The 17,964-nt window shown below is 44.6% G+C and overlaps 1 protein-coding gene across 3 annotated transcripts in view; it reads right to left on the bottom strand.

Moving 5' to 3' along the window:
- KCNK10 (potassium two pore domain channel subfamily K member 10) overlaps positions 1-17,964 on the bottom strand; it is a 114,413-nt gene that overhangs the window by 23,516 nt on the left and 72,933 nt on the right. For all 3 annotated transcript variants that reach the window (XM_053928701.2, XM_024568014.4, XM_024568015.4), the window contains exon 4: positions 9,078-9,238. In XM_053928701.2, the coding sequence (XP_053784676.1) occupies positions 9,078-9,238 (161 nt within the window). The remainder of the gene's footprint in view (positions 1-9,077; positions 9,239-17,964) is intronic.

Genomic DNA, 17,964 nt, shown 5'->3' on the forward strand with positions numbered 1-17,964 from the left:
TCTTTCCCATTCTCTGATTTTCCTTTCACTAGAATCTATGTATGAAGCAGAATACCATGGGCACATCTGCATAAACAGCTGCAGCCCATTTAGTACAGCCAAGGAAGCAGAGCACAACCTCCCCCCTTGCACAGACTGAATGGCAGGGGTACAGTCAGACCTTCTGTATTCTTTTTGGCTGAGTTATGGCCAATGCAACTTTTCCTCCTAGGGCAATGACTGGTGATGGGAATTGAGTCCCAGCCCCAGGCCCTACTCCCCAACAGGTAGGACTGAGGGTGGTGTCAACAAGCATCTCTTCTTTACTCGGGCTTGTCGGCAGTGTTCCACAGCCTAAGCGTGCAAGGTGTGTGGAAAGGAACCTAGTTCATCCCTCTCTCATCTCCAATGAACCAATAACCAATTAAGTATTAATTGAACACCTCCAAAGTGCTTAGCGCTGAGCAGAGATACAGGAAAAGACATAGTAGCCCTTAGCTTCAAGACCCTCATGCTTTACTTAAAGAGAACAATCCACTCATCAGCAACATAAGACAGGCGCATCACAGAAGATGGGTGTGATGTCAAATACACAAGCTAGAATTAACAAGTCCCTCCTCTGAGCTTCCATGGCCCACAGTGTGCCTGTCATAACGGTGTTTAGCATTTATTGAGTGTTGACAGTATGCCAGGCATTGCTCTCAGCCAAGTACCAAAATACGTAGCTACAGATTATCCCCATTTTCCAAACAAGGAAACTGAGGCACAGCCTGAGGTCACATGGCTCAGGCACTGAGGCAGTGTGACCTCAGAGGCTGTCTGCCCCAGCCCTGGTCTCACCAGGGACATTGGTCTTTACTACGCATGCCTTCTGTTTCCTTCTCAGGTGAAAAGACTGTCTCTTGTTTATTGCCCCAATCCCACAGTGTTGCAAACACAGATGGGGTTATTTGATAATTGCTTCTTAAATTGATCTGGGAAGAGGTGTGAAGGAGAAGTGATAAGAGTGAATCATTATGAGGTAAATAAAGGGATGGCAGTGGCAAGGCAAGGTAGAAACAGATGTCCCCAGCGTGCAGAGGCCCAAGGTGGCCTGGCTTTGGGCCACCCTCCCTCCCAGGAGCTCTGCTGTGGGGCCAGAGCTGGGCAGGCAGGATGGAAATAAGCGGAGGACACAGTTGGAGGTGAGAACAGGAGGAGGGGCAGGTGTCAGAGGGAGGCAAAGCACAGAGCCCCACCTCTTGCTTTCGCTGCCAAGGTAACGGAGTGGCAGCCGCTGGAGCAGCCAAAATTTAAGGAGCCACGAGAGAACAAGTCAGCAAATGCTGTTTTTGTGACCCATAGAAGTTGAAGAAGAAAAAACAAACAGAAAATAACAAGTGTTGGTGAGGCTGTGGAGAAATTGGAGCCCTTGAGCATCACTGGTGGAGATGGAAAATAGTGCAGCGCTGTGGAAAACAGTATGGCAGCTCCTCAAAAAATTAAATATAGAGCTACCATATGGTCCAGCAATTCCACTTCTGGGTACACACCCAAAAGAACTGAAAGCTAGGGCTTGAACAGATGCTTGTACACCCATGTTCACGGCAGCATTCTTCACAGCAGCCAAAAGGTGAAGCAACCCAGGGTCCACCAACAGATAAATGGACAAACGAAATGCAGTAGATACACAGAGTGGGATATTACTTAGCCTTAAAAAGGAAGGAAACTGTGACATGTGCTACTACCTGAATGAGTCCTTAAAGACATTACGCTAAGTGAAATAAGCCAGACACAAAAGAACAAACAAATACCATCTGGTTCCACTTAGGTGAAGTGTCTAGAGCACTCATAGTCAGAGAGACAGAAGGCAGGACGGAGGTTACGGGGGTGGGGTGGGGGCACGGGGAGAATGAGAAGTTGTCACTAAATGGGCACAGACTTTCCGCTGGGGAAGATCAAAAAGCTCTGGAGGTGGAGGGTGCTGACGTTGGGGTTTTTTTCACATTAACAAATATAATTATTTTTAAAGTAGAGTTCTGTAAAAGTGCAAAGGGTATTATTCTATTAAATCAGTGTGCCTGGCAGATGACCCAAACTAGCCTGTGGAAATGGGTGACGAGGGGTGAATGTGGGAAATCATCCATGTATTACACTGACTTCATGATACTTATAAAGATGAAGGCCTGTAAAATTCCTGCATTAAACTAGCAACTCAAAAGTACCTGGAAGCTTTAGTAACAGGTCACCATGTAGGAGATCTAAAGCACCTCTGGACTTTTGGTCTCCCCACATGCAAAGATGTAACAGGTTTGCATTAACAAAACCCGTGGGATCATCTCTTTAACGGGTACAACCTAGCGGATGATGAATACAAACATGTTCCAGAGACTCGCCTCTACTGGGTGACAGTTCAAGAGGACCTTCTTCCAGCACTTTCCTGGAGTTAAGTCCCCAGTGGGAATTAAAGTCTTGGTGTCAGCACTCTGAAACTCCAGGTTCTCAAACCCACTGCAGCCAAGTGCTGAGGCAACTGGTGGAGCCTAGAAAGAGGGCAAGACCAGCTGCCTCGGCTCGCCACAGGCTTGGCTGTGAGCCGGGTCTCCTCTTATTGTCAGCACTGAGTGGTTTGTACAAAGTGTACAGAGAGTAGAGAATAAGAGAATTTCGTCTGCCCAGCTACTTCTCTCTCGGAGGTGGGTCAAAATGAGTCAGCCATCGGGACAGTACCAACCCCTTTTATAAGCCCACCTTCACAGTAGTCACATAGGGGACATGAGCAAGTAGGCATTTAAATCTTAGATTAATCTCCAGGAGTAGAAAACACTGAGAAAGAGATGCTCACTAATAATAAGTCAGTATTGGGGCGGTAGGACAGGTGAGTAGAAAAGAATCAGAGGCTACAGTTCAATTCAAAGCATCAGTAGATGAAATAAAGTTGGAAAACCCTCGGTAAGCAGACACGGGGCCAACATTAACTTTTTCTTAGTTGCCCGTCTTTATCTGTCCCCAGGCCACACTAACCTTCCATGAAGATTCTTCGGAACCATCTGATGCTACCCTTGCCTTATAAGAGAAAGAAGGAAGCAAAGTGGAAAGACTCAGTCTATGCACGCACACTGGAGCATGGAGATCTGGTTTGAAATCCTTGCTCTGTTCCTTATGTGAACATCCTGACCTCCTAAAATTAAGAAGGCAAAATATTCTTTTCGAGGGGGTTGTTGTACAGCTTCCTCTAGGCAAAGTCCACCACCAGTGTCTGGCACAGAGTAAAACCTCCAAACAGATTTGCATCTTATCTCTAGACTTTGCGACTGAAGCGCCACGGTAGTCAGTCTGACCTCAGTCAAATCCTATTGGACAGATAGCAAATCCAGGTCTCCCTACAAAGGTCACTACACACAGAAGCTCATGAGTGACTTCCCAGAAGTTAACAGATTCCCAGAAGTTACCTGTGATTAAAGTTTGCTGGAAAGAAAGAGACTGCTAAAGCTAACATAAAAATATTTAAATGATAAACACTATCCAGCAGTATTTTAAGTGGTTATATTTTAGGCAGAGTTGGATAGCTTTACTGCTTATAGAAAAGAGGGAAGATGCATTTTAAAGGCCATTAAGACCTGCTATAGTGATCTCAGATGGCAACAGGAAACATGAAAGGATGCTGGCCAGTTATCAAAGATAAGCTGAGAAGGAGGAAGAATCATACTGAGTCAGCTAAGGTTGGGGCTGAGATTGTCTGCTTGCTGAGGAATAATAGCAGAACAATCTATCTGGACACTTTCATTGAGTCAAGTCCCCAGGCATTTTCCCAGTGCAAAGTGACCTTATTCCCAGAGTATAACATCTATAAAGCCCACTTTAAGGACCCATCTGAGACAGGAGAGTTCTGAGCAGGAACGGTACTGGCCTTGAAGAACTGGTTAAGACCTTTGGTAGAGACACCAGAACCCATGTAGAAGATTCAGCCAGGAGACCAGGGCATGACCCTCAAGACCTGTGGGGCATCTGACCGCTTCTATCCCAACAGAGTTGTGGTTCTTAACCAGAACGATTTCGTCCTCAAGGGGACACCTCGTAATGTCTGGAGACATTTTTGGCTGACATAACTCCAGGCCTGATGATACTTGGATTTAGTGAGTAGAGAACAGGGATGCTTCTAAACACCCCACAATCACAGGACAGTCACTCAGCCTAATATGTCAACAGTGCTGGGACTGAGTCACTCTGCATTAGAGGAGGGGAGAAAAGAATGGACTGTCACAGACAAACTGTGTCACAGGCTGTCAGTAAGAGATGCCACATAGTCTGTTCTGTGGATGTTATTTATGTAGTCTGTTCCAAGTACACATGCAGACCTATCACTACAGCTAGACAACGTCCTTGAACTAATTTAGAAAAGACCTTGTTGACAAAGGTTTAAAAACATTTGCCTTCTTTGCATTTTAAAACAATTACCTCCCACCCCCTCTAGTCCCTTAGGGAAAAATAAGAAAGCAATTGTTCAGGTTGAAACCAGAGTCTCCGTTCTGATAGAAATAAACTCGTATTATCTGTGTAACATTAATCCCACTGAATTATTTCTCAGGAATTTTTAATAGGGTGTGCACTGGGGCAGGCCTGTTATAGAGGCAGACAGATACACACACACACACACATTCTCGCACACTCTCAGCCCACCACCTGGCTCCCCGCCACACCTATTTAAGTCCAATGCTGATATGCATAACTACTTCCTCAGCAAGCATTTCCGCAACTTAGAAATTCTACCCACACAGCTGAAAATAACACCCAGTTTCCAAAACAAGGATTTTTCTCTTCTTGAAATAATAATTTTTTTTTAAGTGAACCCTATTGCTGCTGGGAGCTCACTCAAAGAGTCCTTGTGAGAAGCAGAAGCCTCCTACCAATGTGTTCCTCAAATCTTTCCTGACTCATGCCAGGCACATGAAAAAGGCCTTCAGGAGTCCTTGGCTTTCACTGCCAGCCCCTTCTTGCAATCCAAAGTAATTGATTAGCCCACCAACTGAACATCATTAGCAGATTGAGATTGTCATCACCTGGTCTTAAGCATTTGGCAGGCTCCGAAGTCCCCGGATAATCGTGGCACCCATAAACCTAAGGTAACTTTGTCATTATTTGCCAACTACACCCAGGGTCCTTGGCCTTCAAAGGCTAATAAACATGTCTGCTGTATCCTTGGGGGAAAAGGCCAAAGAAGAAAAATAAAGAGTGCCCCGTGCTTATAGAGCTAATATCGGAAAGCCTGCTAATCAGCCAGATAAAGAGGCAGCTGCTTCCTACCAGAGACCAAAGTCCAGCTCAGAGCAAGAAAATGGGATCCAGTCCAAAATCTGAGCAGTTTTCCTACAGCATCCTATCAAATGACAGTCGGGCTGGCCCAGCAAAAGAGCCAGCCCACAGCAGGGGGGCAAGAGGCTGCCCATTTCCAAAACCCACTTTGGAACCCGAGATCAGCCTCGCTTAATCCCAAATCATTACCCTTTCTTGCGAAGTGACCAGATTTCCCCCTGGAAACCTAGGAAGAATTCTTTTTACTTTATACTATATAAATATTTATAAATCAACTCCAAGAATTAGTACAGTATATTCAAGACACCTAAACTCCACACCAGTTTCATGGTCTGGGTTAATACATCTGACTGTATTTGTGACCCACCTGGAAGGGGTTAAGGCAGGATTAGTGGTTCGAGCCCAGGCTGTGCCCCCAACTCACTGTGTTGCACTAGGCAAGTTACTGAGCAGATGACAGACTCCATTCCTCGGATGTGAACTGAGCCTCACTAGAGTAGTGTTCCCCGAAGAGTAATCCCGAGGCCTTGTATTCCAAATCCTAAGGATGCTAGAGTGAGTCCAGGAATAGTCCGAGGGAATAAGCACACGAGATCACTATTTTCTCATCTCCTCCCCTTTCTGCAGATCAAACAATACATTTCAGGCCCCCTTTGCAGTTGGGTAGGTCCGAGGGACTGGTTCAGGCCAATGGGCTGTGACTGGAGGCCAAAGCTCTTCACAGCCAGTGTGCAGTGCCTAGCTCTCTTTCCCCAACCCAAACCCGTCAAAACCCCTAAAGCCTGGAGAGGTGCCTGAGCTGCAGCAGACCTGGCAGGGGTGAGAGTAAACTGGGGGTATTTGTTACCATAACATAACCCAGTCTCCCCTAATTGATTCGAGGATCCCAAAGGCCACCTGATTTATGGCAAAAGGGAGGAAAGACCACTTCCCTGTAAGTGGCCTGTGTGGCTAGCAGTTGATGACACCTGTGGCCTATGTTGTCATTCATTGACCCCAGCTTCTTCTTTGCTAACAGAATTCTAACTTAGCCCCTCACAGCAGTGCGGTCAGCCCCAGAACTGTGATGTAATAATGGGTGTTGTTTTCAGTACCCGAATTTGTGATCATTTGTTACACGCAACAGAAAACTCATACAGCTGGGAAGTCCTTCCAACCTAGGGTGAAGTGCTTACTAAGTCCCTCTGGCATCAAAGCTAAAGCTATACTCTCTGGAGAGCTTATGAGCAATCAATTTGACATTGTAATCTCCATATATAACTCCTATGTCTATTTCTTGATCAGTTCTGGGCTTCAGAGGGCAAAAGAGAGTTTTCTCTTATTCACCCCATAAGAACCCCAACAGTCTAGCCAGAAACATTCCTAAATAATACAGCTACCCTCAGCAACTCTTTAAAATGAGGCTCGGAGGTGGTCGAAGGACCCAAATCATGTCACCTCAGAACATAGGCACCTAAAAGGCTGATTTATATTCTCTCTTTACTCCATGAAAAATATTCTCTTTCCCAAGAACTAAAAAAAAACCAAAAAACAAAAACAAAAACAAAAAAAACCCATAACAAATAAAGGGAAAGGCTTAACAATCACTGAGCAGGTAAAAAAAAAAAAATGAACCTTCCCCACAGGAACCACAATTCACAACCCCAAGTTTTGTTGGTTTTTACAATGTTCAATTCTCAAACAATCACCTAAGAGTAACTGGCATTTCAGATATAGTTTAAATGAATGACAATGAGCTTGGAGATTTTCTACCGAGGCTACGTGCAACAAGCCAAACTGCTGTTTGTATCTCCAGGAAGTGTGCTGATGTGGCTCCTGGAACTCATCATCCTTTCCAATTTCCCAACAGCGCCCTCCACCGGGCTGCAAATGCCTACGCGGTGTGCTGACAATTCTGTGACATACTGCCGTCTACCTCCTGGAAGACACCCAGTCTTCAGTGGCGCTGTAAAGAACTGAGTGGGCCATCAGCTTAAAAATGAAATGTGAGATTTTTAAGGCTCTGTCCCTGAGCCAGTTGAATGACCGACTGAGAGGCAGCTTTCAGGGGAGGGAGAACAGCACTCGACTTGGAGTTCAAAATACATTAGGGGAAACTAAGTCCCCAAATTTGGTAACAAATGTCAAATGAGTGCAACCTCTTCCCTCATTTAGAATATGGTAACTCATTTTTTTTTCATAAAGCAGAATTTCAAAGCTCATCCAATCCTTTCCTTTCTACAAATGAAGGCACCGTGATCCAGAGAGGCTACCTGTACCCAAACTCCATTTGAATCCACCAGCTTTATTTTCCTCTAACTCAGGGGGCTGAAAGGGCTCCTCCAAGAACAGCTCTTGGAGACAGGGTTGCTCTGTCTAGTTTAGGGAGACCTGAACCTCTGAGAAGCAGAGAAGCAGAAAAGCTGAGCTCTGGTGGTTTCCATGGTGACCACTGAGCCCAGGTGCATGCTCTAATGGGGCTGGCTGACCAGCCAGTACTTAGGGAGCAAAGGTTGTTGGACATTCCAGAAAAACCCACATGCTGGAGAGCTACTCAGATGACATCCGAATGGGTGGCTAGCCTGCCAACGAACACTTCGTTCTGAGCTCTACGTGTCTGGCCCCTTGCCAGCCTCTTTCCCATACGTTAGTTCGTTTAATCATTATCAAAACATTAAAAGGTAGATTAGAAATCTATCCCCTTTTGCCAATGAGTAAACTGAGGCAGCCCATCCAGGATCACTGAGCTTCTAAAAGGCGGCTCTCAGCCAGCCATTGTGTCGCATTCACCCGCTCTAACAAACTGAAACTGCGCTAACAAAACTGAGCGGGGGACTCTCCTGCATCTCCTAAAGAAAAGTGGAAGTCGTGATTTCTGGTCTCAGAGGGAAAAGCAAGTTCCTATTTAGAGCTTACCACTGGTTTATCATTGCTAGTTTCTGAAAAAGATCTCGAATTGTCATTTTTAAATATTAAGTCATTATGAGAAAAATTCCCTAAAGGAGGTTTGAAAGACTTGAAAATTAGGTCAGTAATGACAAAGAGAGCAAAAATGACCCTACACCAAAGCACAACAAGTGTTCTGTTAAATCACATGACTGGGCGTGAGTGAACGGGCCTGGGAACCCCAGTCCAATCACATCTACTTTACATACTTGCCAGGAATGCCATCGTTACTAACGGAATTGCTTGAGTTGAGAATTTTGTCCCTTGTTTAAAGATAACTATTCTCAAGAGTGGGGGGGAACCACTAACGCAACAGCAATCACCAGCACTGTAGTATGAATGAGTACATCCGTGTACTATTGCTGAGGGAGCATTCAACAGTGGGAGGAGAAAGAGGGAGGGGCCACGAGGAGTCAGATCCAAACACAAAGCACTGTCCAGAAAAAAATGGGCTCTGGAAGAGACCCTCGAAGCCAGGATCATCCTGCAGACACTGTGCTTGTAAATAAAATGCAAGGAAGAAGTTCCAAAAACAAAATGGATGAATTTATAGTTCTCTGTTGCAAATACACTGAGGAACCCATCTTCCACCTTTAAGAAGAAATAGACGCTTCGCGTCTTCAGAAAATCTGTGTTGGCAAATCCATACTTCACCCTCTGTATTGTGATTCCAGAAATACCCTCTGCAGAAGCTAACTACCCAAGAGAAGAGTTTAGGCACAGTACCTGTGAATACCATCAATCAAAGAGATAATGTGACCATAGCATTAGACCACTCTGTTAAAAGTGGTAATGATGTGATACCACCCTGATGATTCCTTCTGCATCCCTAAAGCCAATCAGATCACAGAGGTTTGGGTTTACATAGAGGCAGTACTCACTCGAAAGACCTTCTCCACTCTTGCAATGCTTTTCCCAAAGATGGTTCCAAGTTGGTCTCCAATTCCAGCCAATAAGAAACCAAAAAGTGGAATTCCAAAGATGGCATATAAAATACAAAAGATTTTGCCTCCTTCAGTGCTTGGAGCAATATTCCCATACCCTGGCGAGAAATGTTAAAAAGAGAGAGGGAGAGTGGTGAGGTGGCAGAAAAATTAGAGTAGGGAACCAAAGACTCCACAGACCCCCACCACCACAGACTTTAAAACATTTCTGCATCCCCACCACCACCACCACTTGATGAGCTTTAGGAAGTAGAACTTCATTTCAAAGGCCCATACAATTCAGAACACTGTTCCATTGCTGCCTTCTTTTCTCTCATAAGTAGTTTTAAGGAGATCCAGGTTTCCTGGATCTAATGAATTGAGTTAGATGGCATTTCAGGAAATTTGTGGTCACCCAGAATCACATTTCTAATGGAAAATGGTACCATCCATTTCAGAAGCACCCAACATCCTGGACCTGTCTGGTTTAGGAACGCCCGCACACCTGAAAAGGACTCACCATTGCCATTTGGGGATCAGAAAAGAGCTCCTCCTTTAGAGTCTCATCCCAAGGGCTGCCCCTCCACCAGCCAGACCGTGGCTGCCTTCAACATTTGCCTTCCTAGGGCCCCGGGTGCACTGCCTTAAAGGAGGCTCTGAGGTCATGCACAAATTCAGAAAGGACCCATGGATCACACAGCCCTCCCCCGGGAAGCCTGAAAATAGTAGAGTCAAGGAAGCAAGGCCATGCCCCGTTGCTACTCTGAGTGATGTTTATTCCTGCCTGGCACCCTCTGTAAGACCAGCCTGTCCTCACCCACTTCTTGTATCATGGGTTATCAAGGGCTAAATAAATGTTTGTTGGTGGAATTGATTTTTAAATACAAGAGAACCCTTTCATAGCCAGGTCTGCTAGTATGTTTGTCAAATAGTGCTTTGAAAACACCAACATCCGCACTCTTAAGAATTCTGCAATTGCATAAGTGACTTAGTATGGTGAGCAGCGACCTTACTCTATAAGGATGGGACCAACAACAGTAGTGTTGGAAGAAAATGGCTAATGGCATTAGCACAATTTGTACAGAAATGAGAGTCTGAATTATTTGTCATTCATTTTTATGAGTATCTATAGTCACCTAACTATCCTCCCACACGGGGGTTACTCATGAGAGGTCCGAGTCTAAATCCATCAGTGGGTGAGTCGTTGGGTGCCTGGTTATCGGCGGGCTGCGAATGCCACACAATGAAGAACGATGCTGACGACCGGCGCGTCACTCACCTTCCTGCGCTGGTAAAGAACGCACTGTTGCTTTCTGCTCTTGAGTAATGAGTCACCTAGCTATTTTCCCTTTCAATTTTCCACTCAGAATCATTCAAACTTCTTATCACAACTTATCTAAATTACAGTTTCCATTTTATCAATGAGTGTACAAGCAAACCTCCTAATCTCTCATTTCTTTACTCACCAACATTTTGATTTAATGCTGGAAAAAAAAGAAAGGTCTTGGAATTTTTTTTCAGGAACTTAGACAAAATATTTTTTTCTAAGCATTCCCTTTAACCTGATTTACATTAACATAGTCCTCTTGAAAAGGGAATAAATGTGCCTATACAGCTTCACACTATGCTGGCTTATGGTGACTCTCAGAAACATTCTAGCAACTTCTGGAAACTCTTGCTTGGCTGTCTCATAATTGCTGGATTAGCATCAGGGAGTATAGGTTTTCTGTTAGTCTCATAACTCAGAAAGAAATAGACTGCGGACGCCGGCAAACAAACTGAGGCTTTGAATCTGCTGACTAGGCACCGTCTGAGCCCTGACAAGTGCTGCACACCCTCCCTCTGGCTCTCAGAGAGGATCCGCACCACCCCTGCCTGGGCCCGGGGCCATTCCAGTGCCGTCCAGGAGCATGAGAGGGAAGTGAGAACACAGAAGCTCCAGATCCAGTTCAGTTCATTCTATCCGGTTGTCCTTAGACTCACTTAGCCAACCCAAACCCTAGGAATAACATGGATTCCTGTTCTGTTTCTTCTGCTTACTGACTCTCGGGTCTTGCAGAATCTACCTAACTTTCTGCCTCACTTTCCTCATCTGAGAGGTAAGGCTATTAAAAACACTCACCTTACAGCTATTAAAGATGAGTTGCATGTGAAGCGTGAGTTACCTGTGAAGAGTAAATACGTGTGTGCAAAGCCTGACACAAAGTAAGCCCTCAGTAAGTATTAGCAATTATCCCCTGGCCCAGGGTTTTGTGTAGGAGGAAATCACTTCTGAGCAATATGTCTCCAGAAATAAAAAACTAAGCCCCAGGAGAAAACAGATGGTTGGTTACTACTTTCCCTCCGGAAACTCTGTGGTTCTCCCACAGCCCCAGAACAAGGGACAAAGTGTCTGTACCTCAGTTTGGCTGGCTCGGTGACTCGGGTGGGCCCGTGACTGGACTTGGGGTGCAGGTATCTCTTGGTGCTGCCAGGGGTGGCGAAGGCTGGGAAATGAGAGGGGATACACAGCCACAAGAGAAGCAACCATTCAGGCAGAACTAGCCCCGAAGATTGGAACTGGATTAAAGTAAAGCAAAAGACATCCAAGAAGCTAGTCCGCCAACTGGTGGACTAGTGACTTTCAAAGGAGACGGCCAGCCCAGCAAGGATGGTCTGTTACGAATGAGAAGGACCAAGGCGGGGCTCAGCTCTGTTCATCGCCAGCTAGAAAACAGTCCCACACCTTTTATGAAGAGAGCGCTGATGTCTAAAGAGGATGTATGTCTGAGTAGCACGCATGTGATGCTCCCTTTTGTTATGGACGTGCCAGAGTCAAATCTTTGCCAAACCATGTGCTGAGCAGCCCTGGGACATGGTGAAGAGTGTGCATCCTAGAACCAGAATGCCTGTGCATACAGGGCTGGCTTTATGGATGTGCCACTTGTACAAACAGGCCCCCCATTTAGAAGGGCCCCATTCTCTGTTTAACACTCTGCTCTTGCCATTTTGAGGTTCTTCATCATTTTTTAGCAAAAGACCACATTTTCATTTTGCACTGGGCCCCACACATTATGAAGCTGGTCCCGCTGAATGAAGCGAGGCTCCATTGCTTACCAACCGTGAGATATCAGGGGAATTACTTAATGTCTACAGGCCGCAGTCTTCTCATCGGTAAAATGAGACTAATACCAGTACTCACCTCATGTGGTCAATGAGAGACTAAGATAAGGCGTGTGGAGCACAGTGCCTAGACTCTAGTAAGTGCTCACTAGATGTGACTGTCAGCCACAACGATCACTATTTCCAAAACCATGGGTTAAGTTTCCAATTCAAGTGCTGGTTAATTAGGAATAGCCGCCAGGTTCCTTGGCAGGTACAGCTCTTAAGTGAGGCTGCCAGGCAAGTAACACAGTCACCGGCTACCATCTGGAACCTGACCATGGGCTCTCACTGATGTGGGCGGAGTCAGATGACTCAATCCAAAATTGCCTCAAAGACCAAAATCCAACTGTATTCCAGAGCTGTTGGTAAGAATGCCGTCACTTGCGGCCCTTCTGCCAGTGATGGTTTGCGGGAAAGTCTCTGCCCACAGGAGTGAGTGTCATGCCTCCAGCTTAGAAAAGCCAGTAGCTGGGGACTCACCAGCAGAGCCCGCATTCAAGGGCAGTTGGGACTTCACATCAGTGGTTAGTCTCTGAGAAAGGGGGTAGGTGCAGGGCAACCTCAAGGAAGAACAAAACCAGTCTTCCTTCTGGCAGGGTTCTTGGTTTGGAAAATGCCTGAATGCATTCATTCCCGTTGGCTATACACTTGTAAATCTTCCTGAATGTTGAGTACAAGAAAAGCTTTTTTTAAAAAAGAAGGCTTTGATATCCTTAGATAAAAGGGACTTCTGAGACTGAGTAGGGCTGCTGCTTTTCAGAAAAGAATCTATTATTCCTCAGATCTGTCTATTCACATTCTAAGTAATGGACGTGGTTTTTGTGTGTCTGCAAAGTACATAACCTCATGCAGTTCCTGACAGTCTTTCTGGAAAGCAATTTGGTGAGCCTTTTAAAGGCCCATGACCTTTAACACAGCAATCCCTTGGGGATCTTTCCAAGGAAACAACCAGAGATGAGACCACACTTCACGTGCAAAGGTTTTCATTGTGATGTTAAAAGAAGCAGCAGCTTCGGCCTTGGACAATACGGGATTACAGTGTGGGTAGTAGATCCAATGGAACCCATCAGAGATTGTCTTTCAAGGAAGCTTAGTAACTGGGGCAATGTTTACAGTATCATGTCGCAAATTACACGAACTCAAGCAAGCAGGCTAATAACGTTTGTGTACTTCACAGACAATGAAAAGACAGCTCCTCAGCGCCAGCTACTCCACTGCCTGACTCTTAAATTATGGAAAATGTCTCAAGAAACACGGAAAGAATCAGTGAGTTCTGACTTTTCTTATAAGCTTTCTACCACATGTGATGAATGATGAAAAACCATTATTTCCACACCTCATTATTTTTACTAACGTTGCACCATGGTTCTCTTTAGAATTCTCTACCTGTATGACTTTACACATACTCTCCACTCTGGAGTTAAAATTTAGCCATCTAAATGGTGGACAATTTACAATACATTATTTTGCAATGTATTGAGAGAGACAAAATAGCATTTTTTCCCATTGAATTAAACAAGGACCCGATCTCTAGCACTAACACTGAGTCCTGATACTGAAGTGGGCTTGCAGTTTGGGTTGGGTTTTATTTCTGGTTTTGTTTCATGCCTGTTCTGTAGTTGTTTCTTGTTCAACATCCACCTTCCTTCAGATTTTTGGGAAAGGTGCCACCCTGTGCCTAGGTATGACATGGTGTCCTGCCTCCCGCTGTAGAGGCGGCACCTTCCCAAGCAGCCAGGACACAAGCACATGGACTCCCAGGCCCATCCCATAGGATGCTCTGCCTGAGACTTTAAATCCAGAACAAGTGGCCCAAAGGAGGCAGGAGATGGCAGCTGCAGTGTCCAGCGAGGTCAGGCCCTGGCCATGGAGGTCACAGGATGCTTAGTGGCCCTCCATGATCTCTGACCCCTAAGTATTTGTTAGAATTTCTCCGTGTTAGGTAATAGAAAACCCAATGCAGCTGGCTTAAGCAGTAAGGGAAATGCATTGAGCCCAGTAAATAGGAGATTTAACATTTACTTCTTAACACTTCATGGGTAGCTCCATCCAAAGCTCAAAGGGTGTGAACAGGACCCCCTTTATCAATCCCCTTTTCTTACTCTGCTTCTTTAATGTTAGCTGAATTCTAGGCAAAGCAACACATCAAAGGAAGAAAATGACTGACAAGTCCCAGGCCTATTATCTCTCTCCAGATTGACCTCCATTAAGAAAGGAAGACACTTCCTCCAAAGGTCAAGTAACAGCCCAGGAACTGAGGTTCTTATTGGGCTCACCCAGATCTCACGTCCATCTCTTAACTAAGGACTGTGGCCACTCGCATGCAAGGCAATGGATTCTTAGTCTAGACCAGGTGATTCTTCCCCTGGGACCTGCCTGGTGTGGGGAAGAGGACCACTGGGAAATGGTTATCAGAATAAGTAAATAGGTGTCAGGTGTCAGAAGCAAAGGACTACATGTCATTTGAACAAACTCGAAGATTCTAGAATTAGCATATAAAAAACATATAATGTTACATATCAAATGTTTCTCATTAGAAGCACCATTCCTTAATCACAAATTGGCATGTGGGTCAGTGAACACAGGTGCTCAACAGCCCAGCCCCTGGGTTCCTGACGACTTGATACAGTAAGTACCACCAGAACTCACACCAGTGTAGCTACAGTGTAGTGTTTTTCAGGGTGTCGTACAGGATACTGATGTAGCCGTTTCATGAAACAAGAAAATTCCATTTTATTTTCTGTCGCGGGCTCTGAGGCTGTGGAGTAATAGGGTCCCAATCTGGTCTGGAATGTCTGGAAAGGCTTCTAGGCCCCAGACTCACTAATGCAATACACACCCCTAATATTTGTAATCATTGATCTTAACATATTTGCAGATTTGTGAGCGTGAACCTAGTCTGACATGTAATTAGATGAAGCGTCTTTCTAAAAAGGAATGACGATTCTCTCTCATTCCAAACGGTCTTGTTGCCCATAAAATGTAGAAACAACACAGGACCTAAATACTAGGCCTAAGAACAAAAACAAAAATTTAGAGATTGCGCCTCTAAAACAACCCTTAGGCTCTGCAACTTACACCAGGAAGAAGTTGATCACCAAAGATGTGCACCCCCTAAGGAAGGTGTGACCCCCAGCACCCATTTAGCATGTGGTCATGAAGGATAAGGGAGAGAGAAGCACCTGCCAGAGGGCACAGCTGGCCCTCAGAGGGCAACAGATGGGAAAGTTCCTTCCAGACGTTAAAGAAGGAACCCTCCCACTGTGAGGGCAGAGGGCTCCCCCCCATGCCTGTCCTTCATGGACCGCTGTATGTCTTTCATTCTCTAAATGAAAATTTTTATTGCTATGTGACTTCAGTATCGTATGGGAGTAGATAACTGTCAAACTTTTTCAGCAGAACTAGGAAAGGGATATAATCTAGAAATTCCACCACACAGGAAAAAAAGTAAAGAGAAGTACAAAGAATGACAAAAGGGCCTATCAGCAGCAAATCTCAGAAAGTGCCAGCAAAAATCCAATTATAAAGGTGAGGGTCTCACCCTGGCCGGTGTGGCTCAGTTGGTTGGAGCATTGCCCTGTAACCCAAAATACTGTGGGTTCAATTCTAGGGCGCATGCCTAGGTTGTGGGTTCAGTCCCCAGGGCGTGCACCAGAGGAGACCAATCTATGTTTCTCTCTCACATCAACGTTTCTCTCCCTGCCTTCCCCTACCCCTCCCAAAAAAAGTGAGGGTCTCATCTTGAACTTCAAAAAAAAAATCTTTGTTTGCACCAGGTGTAGACATAAGTTGAAGAGGGATAGCAGCAGAACCCCCCTGAACGGAACGTGGTCCAGAAAAACAGACAAGGCAAGACTGATCATGGAATAACACAGATGGACCATATTTTTGGAAAGCACGTGTCTTTCTTCAGCAGCAGGAAAAGAAGGCAGTGCTTGGGAGGTGCCACCTGAAAAGCTACCTGCTGCTCCCTGCTCTCCTCTCCCCAGCTGAATGGAAAATTCAGCAGATGGCTGGTGCGGGAACATTCAGTTTGTTTGGCGTCAAGTATGTTAAAAAGAAACTGGCCCAGCATAAATATTAAGCTTCCATTTTTTTTAAATGTGAAAAAAGCAGCAAAACTTACCAATGGATGAAAGACACTCAACAGAAAAACGTTGCCTCAACCAGACAAATTGTAATGAACTACGAAGTAATCATCTCTAAGAATCTTCACAGAGAAACCACAAAGCAGAAATGCAAGAAATCAGGGGGGGAAATAGTGAGATAACAAGTAAAGATGAAATGGGAGCTAACAGAACTCAGGAAAGAAAAGGGAAGGAAAAAATTCCACTAATGATCACAAAATGAAAACAAAATTGGAAGGAACAGATGGCAGAATAGGCACTGTGAAGGACACACACACGCACACACGCACACAAGGAATAGAGAGACAAAATTACCGAAATGAAAACCAAATCTTAAGAGTTAAAAAGGTATAGAGGGAAAACGACAGACATAAAATACAGGCAAAGAAGTGATGATATATGTGTAGTTGGAATTCCCAAAGGACAGAACTAAAACCATACAACAGAAAAAATGTTCACCTATGAGTGGAACCTAATCAACTAAACAAACAAGCGAGCAAAACAGAACCAGACACATGGAAATAAAGAACGAACTGACAGTAACCAGAGGGGAGGGGGGAGGGGGGTAACTGGGGAAAGAAGGGGAAGGGTCAAGTCAAGGAACATGTATGAAGGACCCATGGACAAGGACAATGGGGTGGGGGGATTGCATGTGGGAGAGGGAGAGTGGGCAGGGCAGGGGAGAGCAATGAGGGGAAAACAGGGATGACTGTAATTGAACAACAATAAAAAAATTTTTTTTAAAGATTACAATCAGGAATACTTCCCTGAAATCAATAAAACAAAACCTAGTAGTAGTATCAAAGGAAAGATAAAGATAAAACCTTTTGGGCAGTTGAGCAAAAGATCAAGTCACTTACAGAAGGGAAAAATATTGGGCTGACATCAGGTTTCTCTACAGAAGTATAAACATCAGAAAAGAGTGAAATGACACATACAAGACCATTTAAAAGCAGCATGTGAGTCAAGGATTTCATTTCCAGCCAAACTGCCATTCAAGGGCAAAGCTACCATTCTGAAGAACACAAGAACTCAGGGGATATTGCTCCTATAAGCCATGTTTAAGGGAACTATTTGAAGATGAGTTTCAGCCAATCAGATGAGGAAAACCCTGGCAAAGGGACTCGAGATGAACACTAGCGGTATTTAACTGAGAACTACAACTAAAACAAACATGAGCACCAGAGAACAGACCAGAATGTAAATTATATGCCCTGATGTTACAGAACGGCACAAAGAGTAATAATTGATAGTGGAAGAGAGAAAGAAGGTGGGATGTTAAGTTCATTTTACAGGCAATAGCTGAGAACCAAGCGTTATCATCTAAAGTGGGAAAATCATCTAATAGAAGTGGAAGTATATTTAATAACTTAAAAGTAAAAATTAAAAGGATGATGTTGAGAGGAAGATGTCATTGCCCATAATAGGGAAGTAATAGATACTGCTTAAAGACTAGAACACTAAGTCGTTATATACTATTATAATTATAAAGTTAACCCCTAAGATAAAAATATAAAACTCCCCAAGTATCAGGAAAAGAAGGAGGCGTGCAAATATTATAAGAGAAAAATTGC

This window comes from Desmodus rotundus, chromosome 7, assembly GCF_022682495.2.
Source record: "Desmodus rotundus isolate HL8 chromosome 7, HLdesRot8A.1, whole genome shotgun sequence".
Taxonomy (NCBI): Eukaryota; Metazoa; Chordata; class Mammalia; order Chiroptera; family Phyllostomidae; genus Desmodus; species Desmodus rotundus.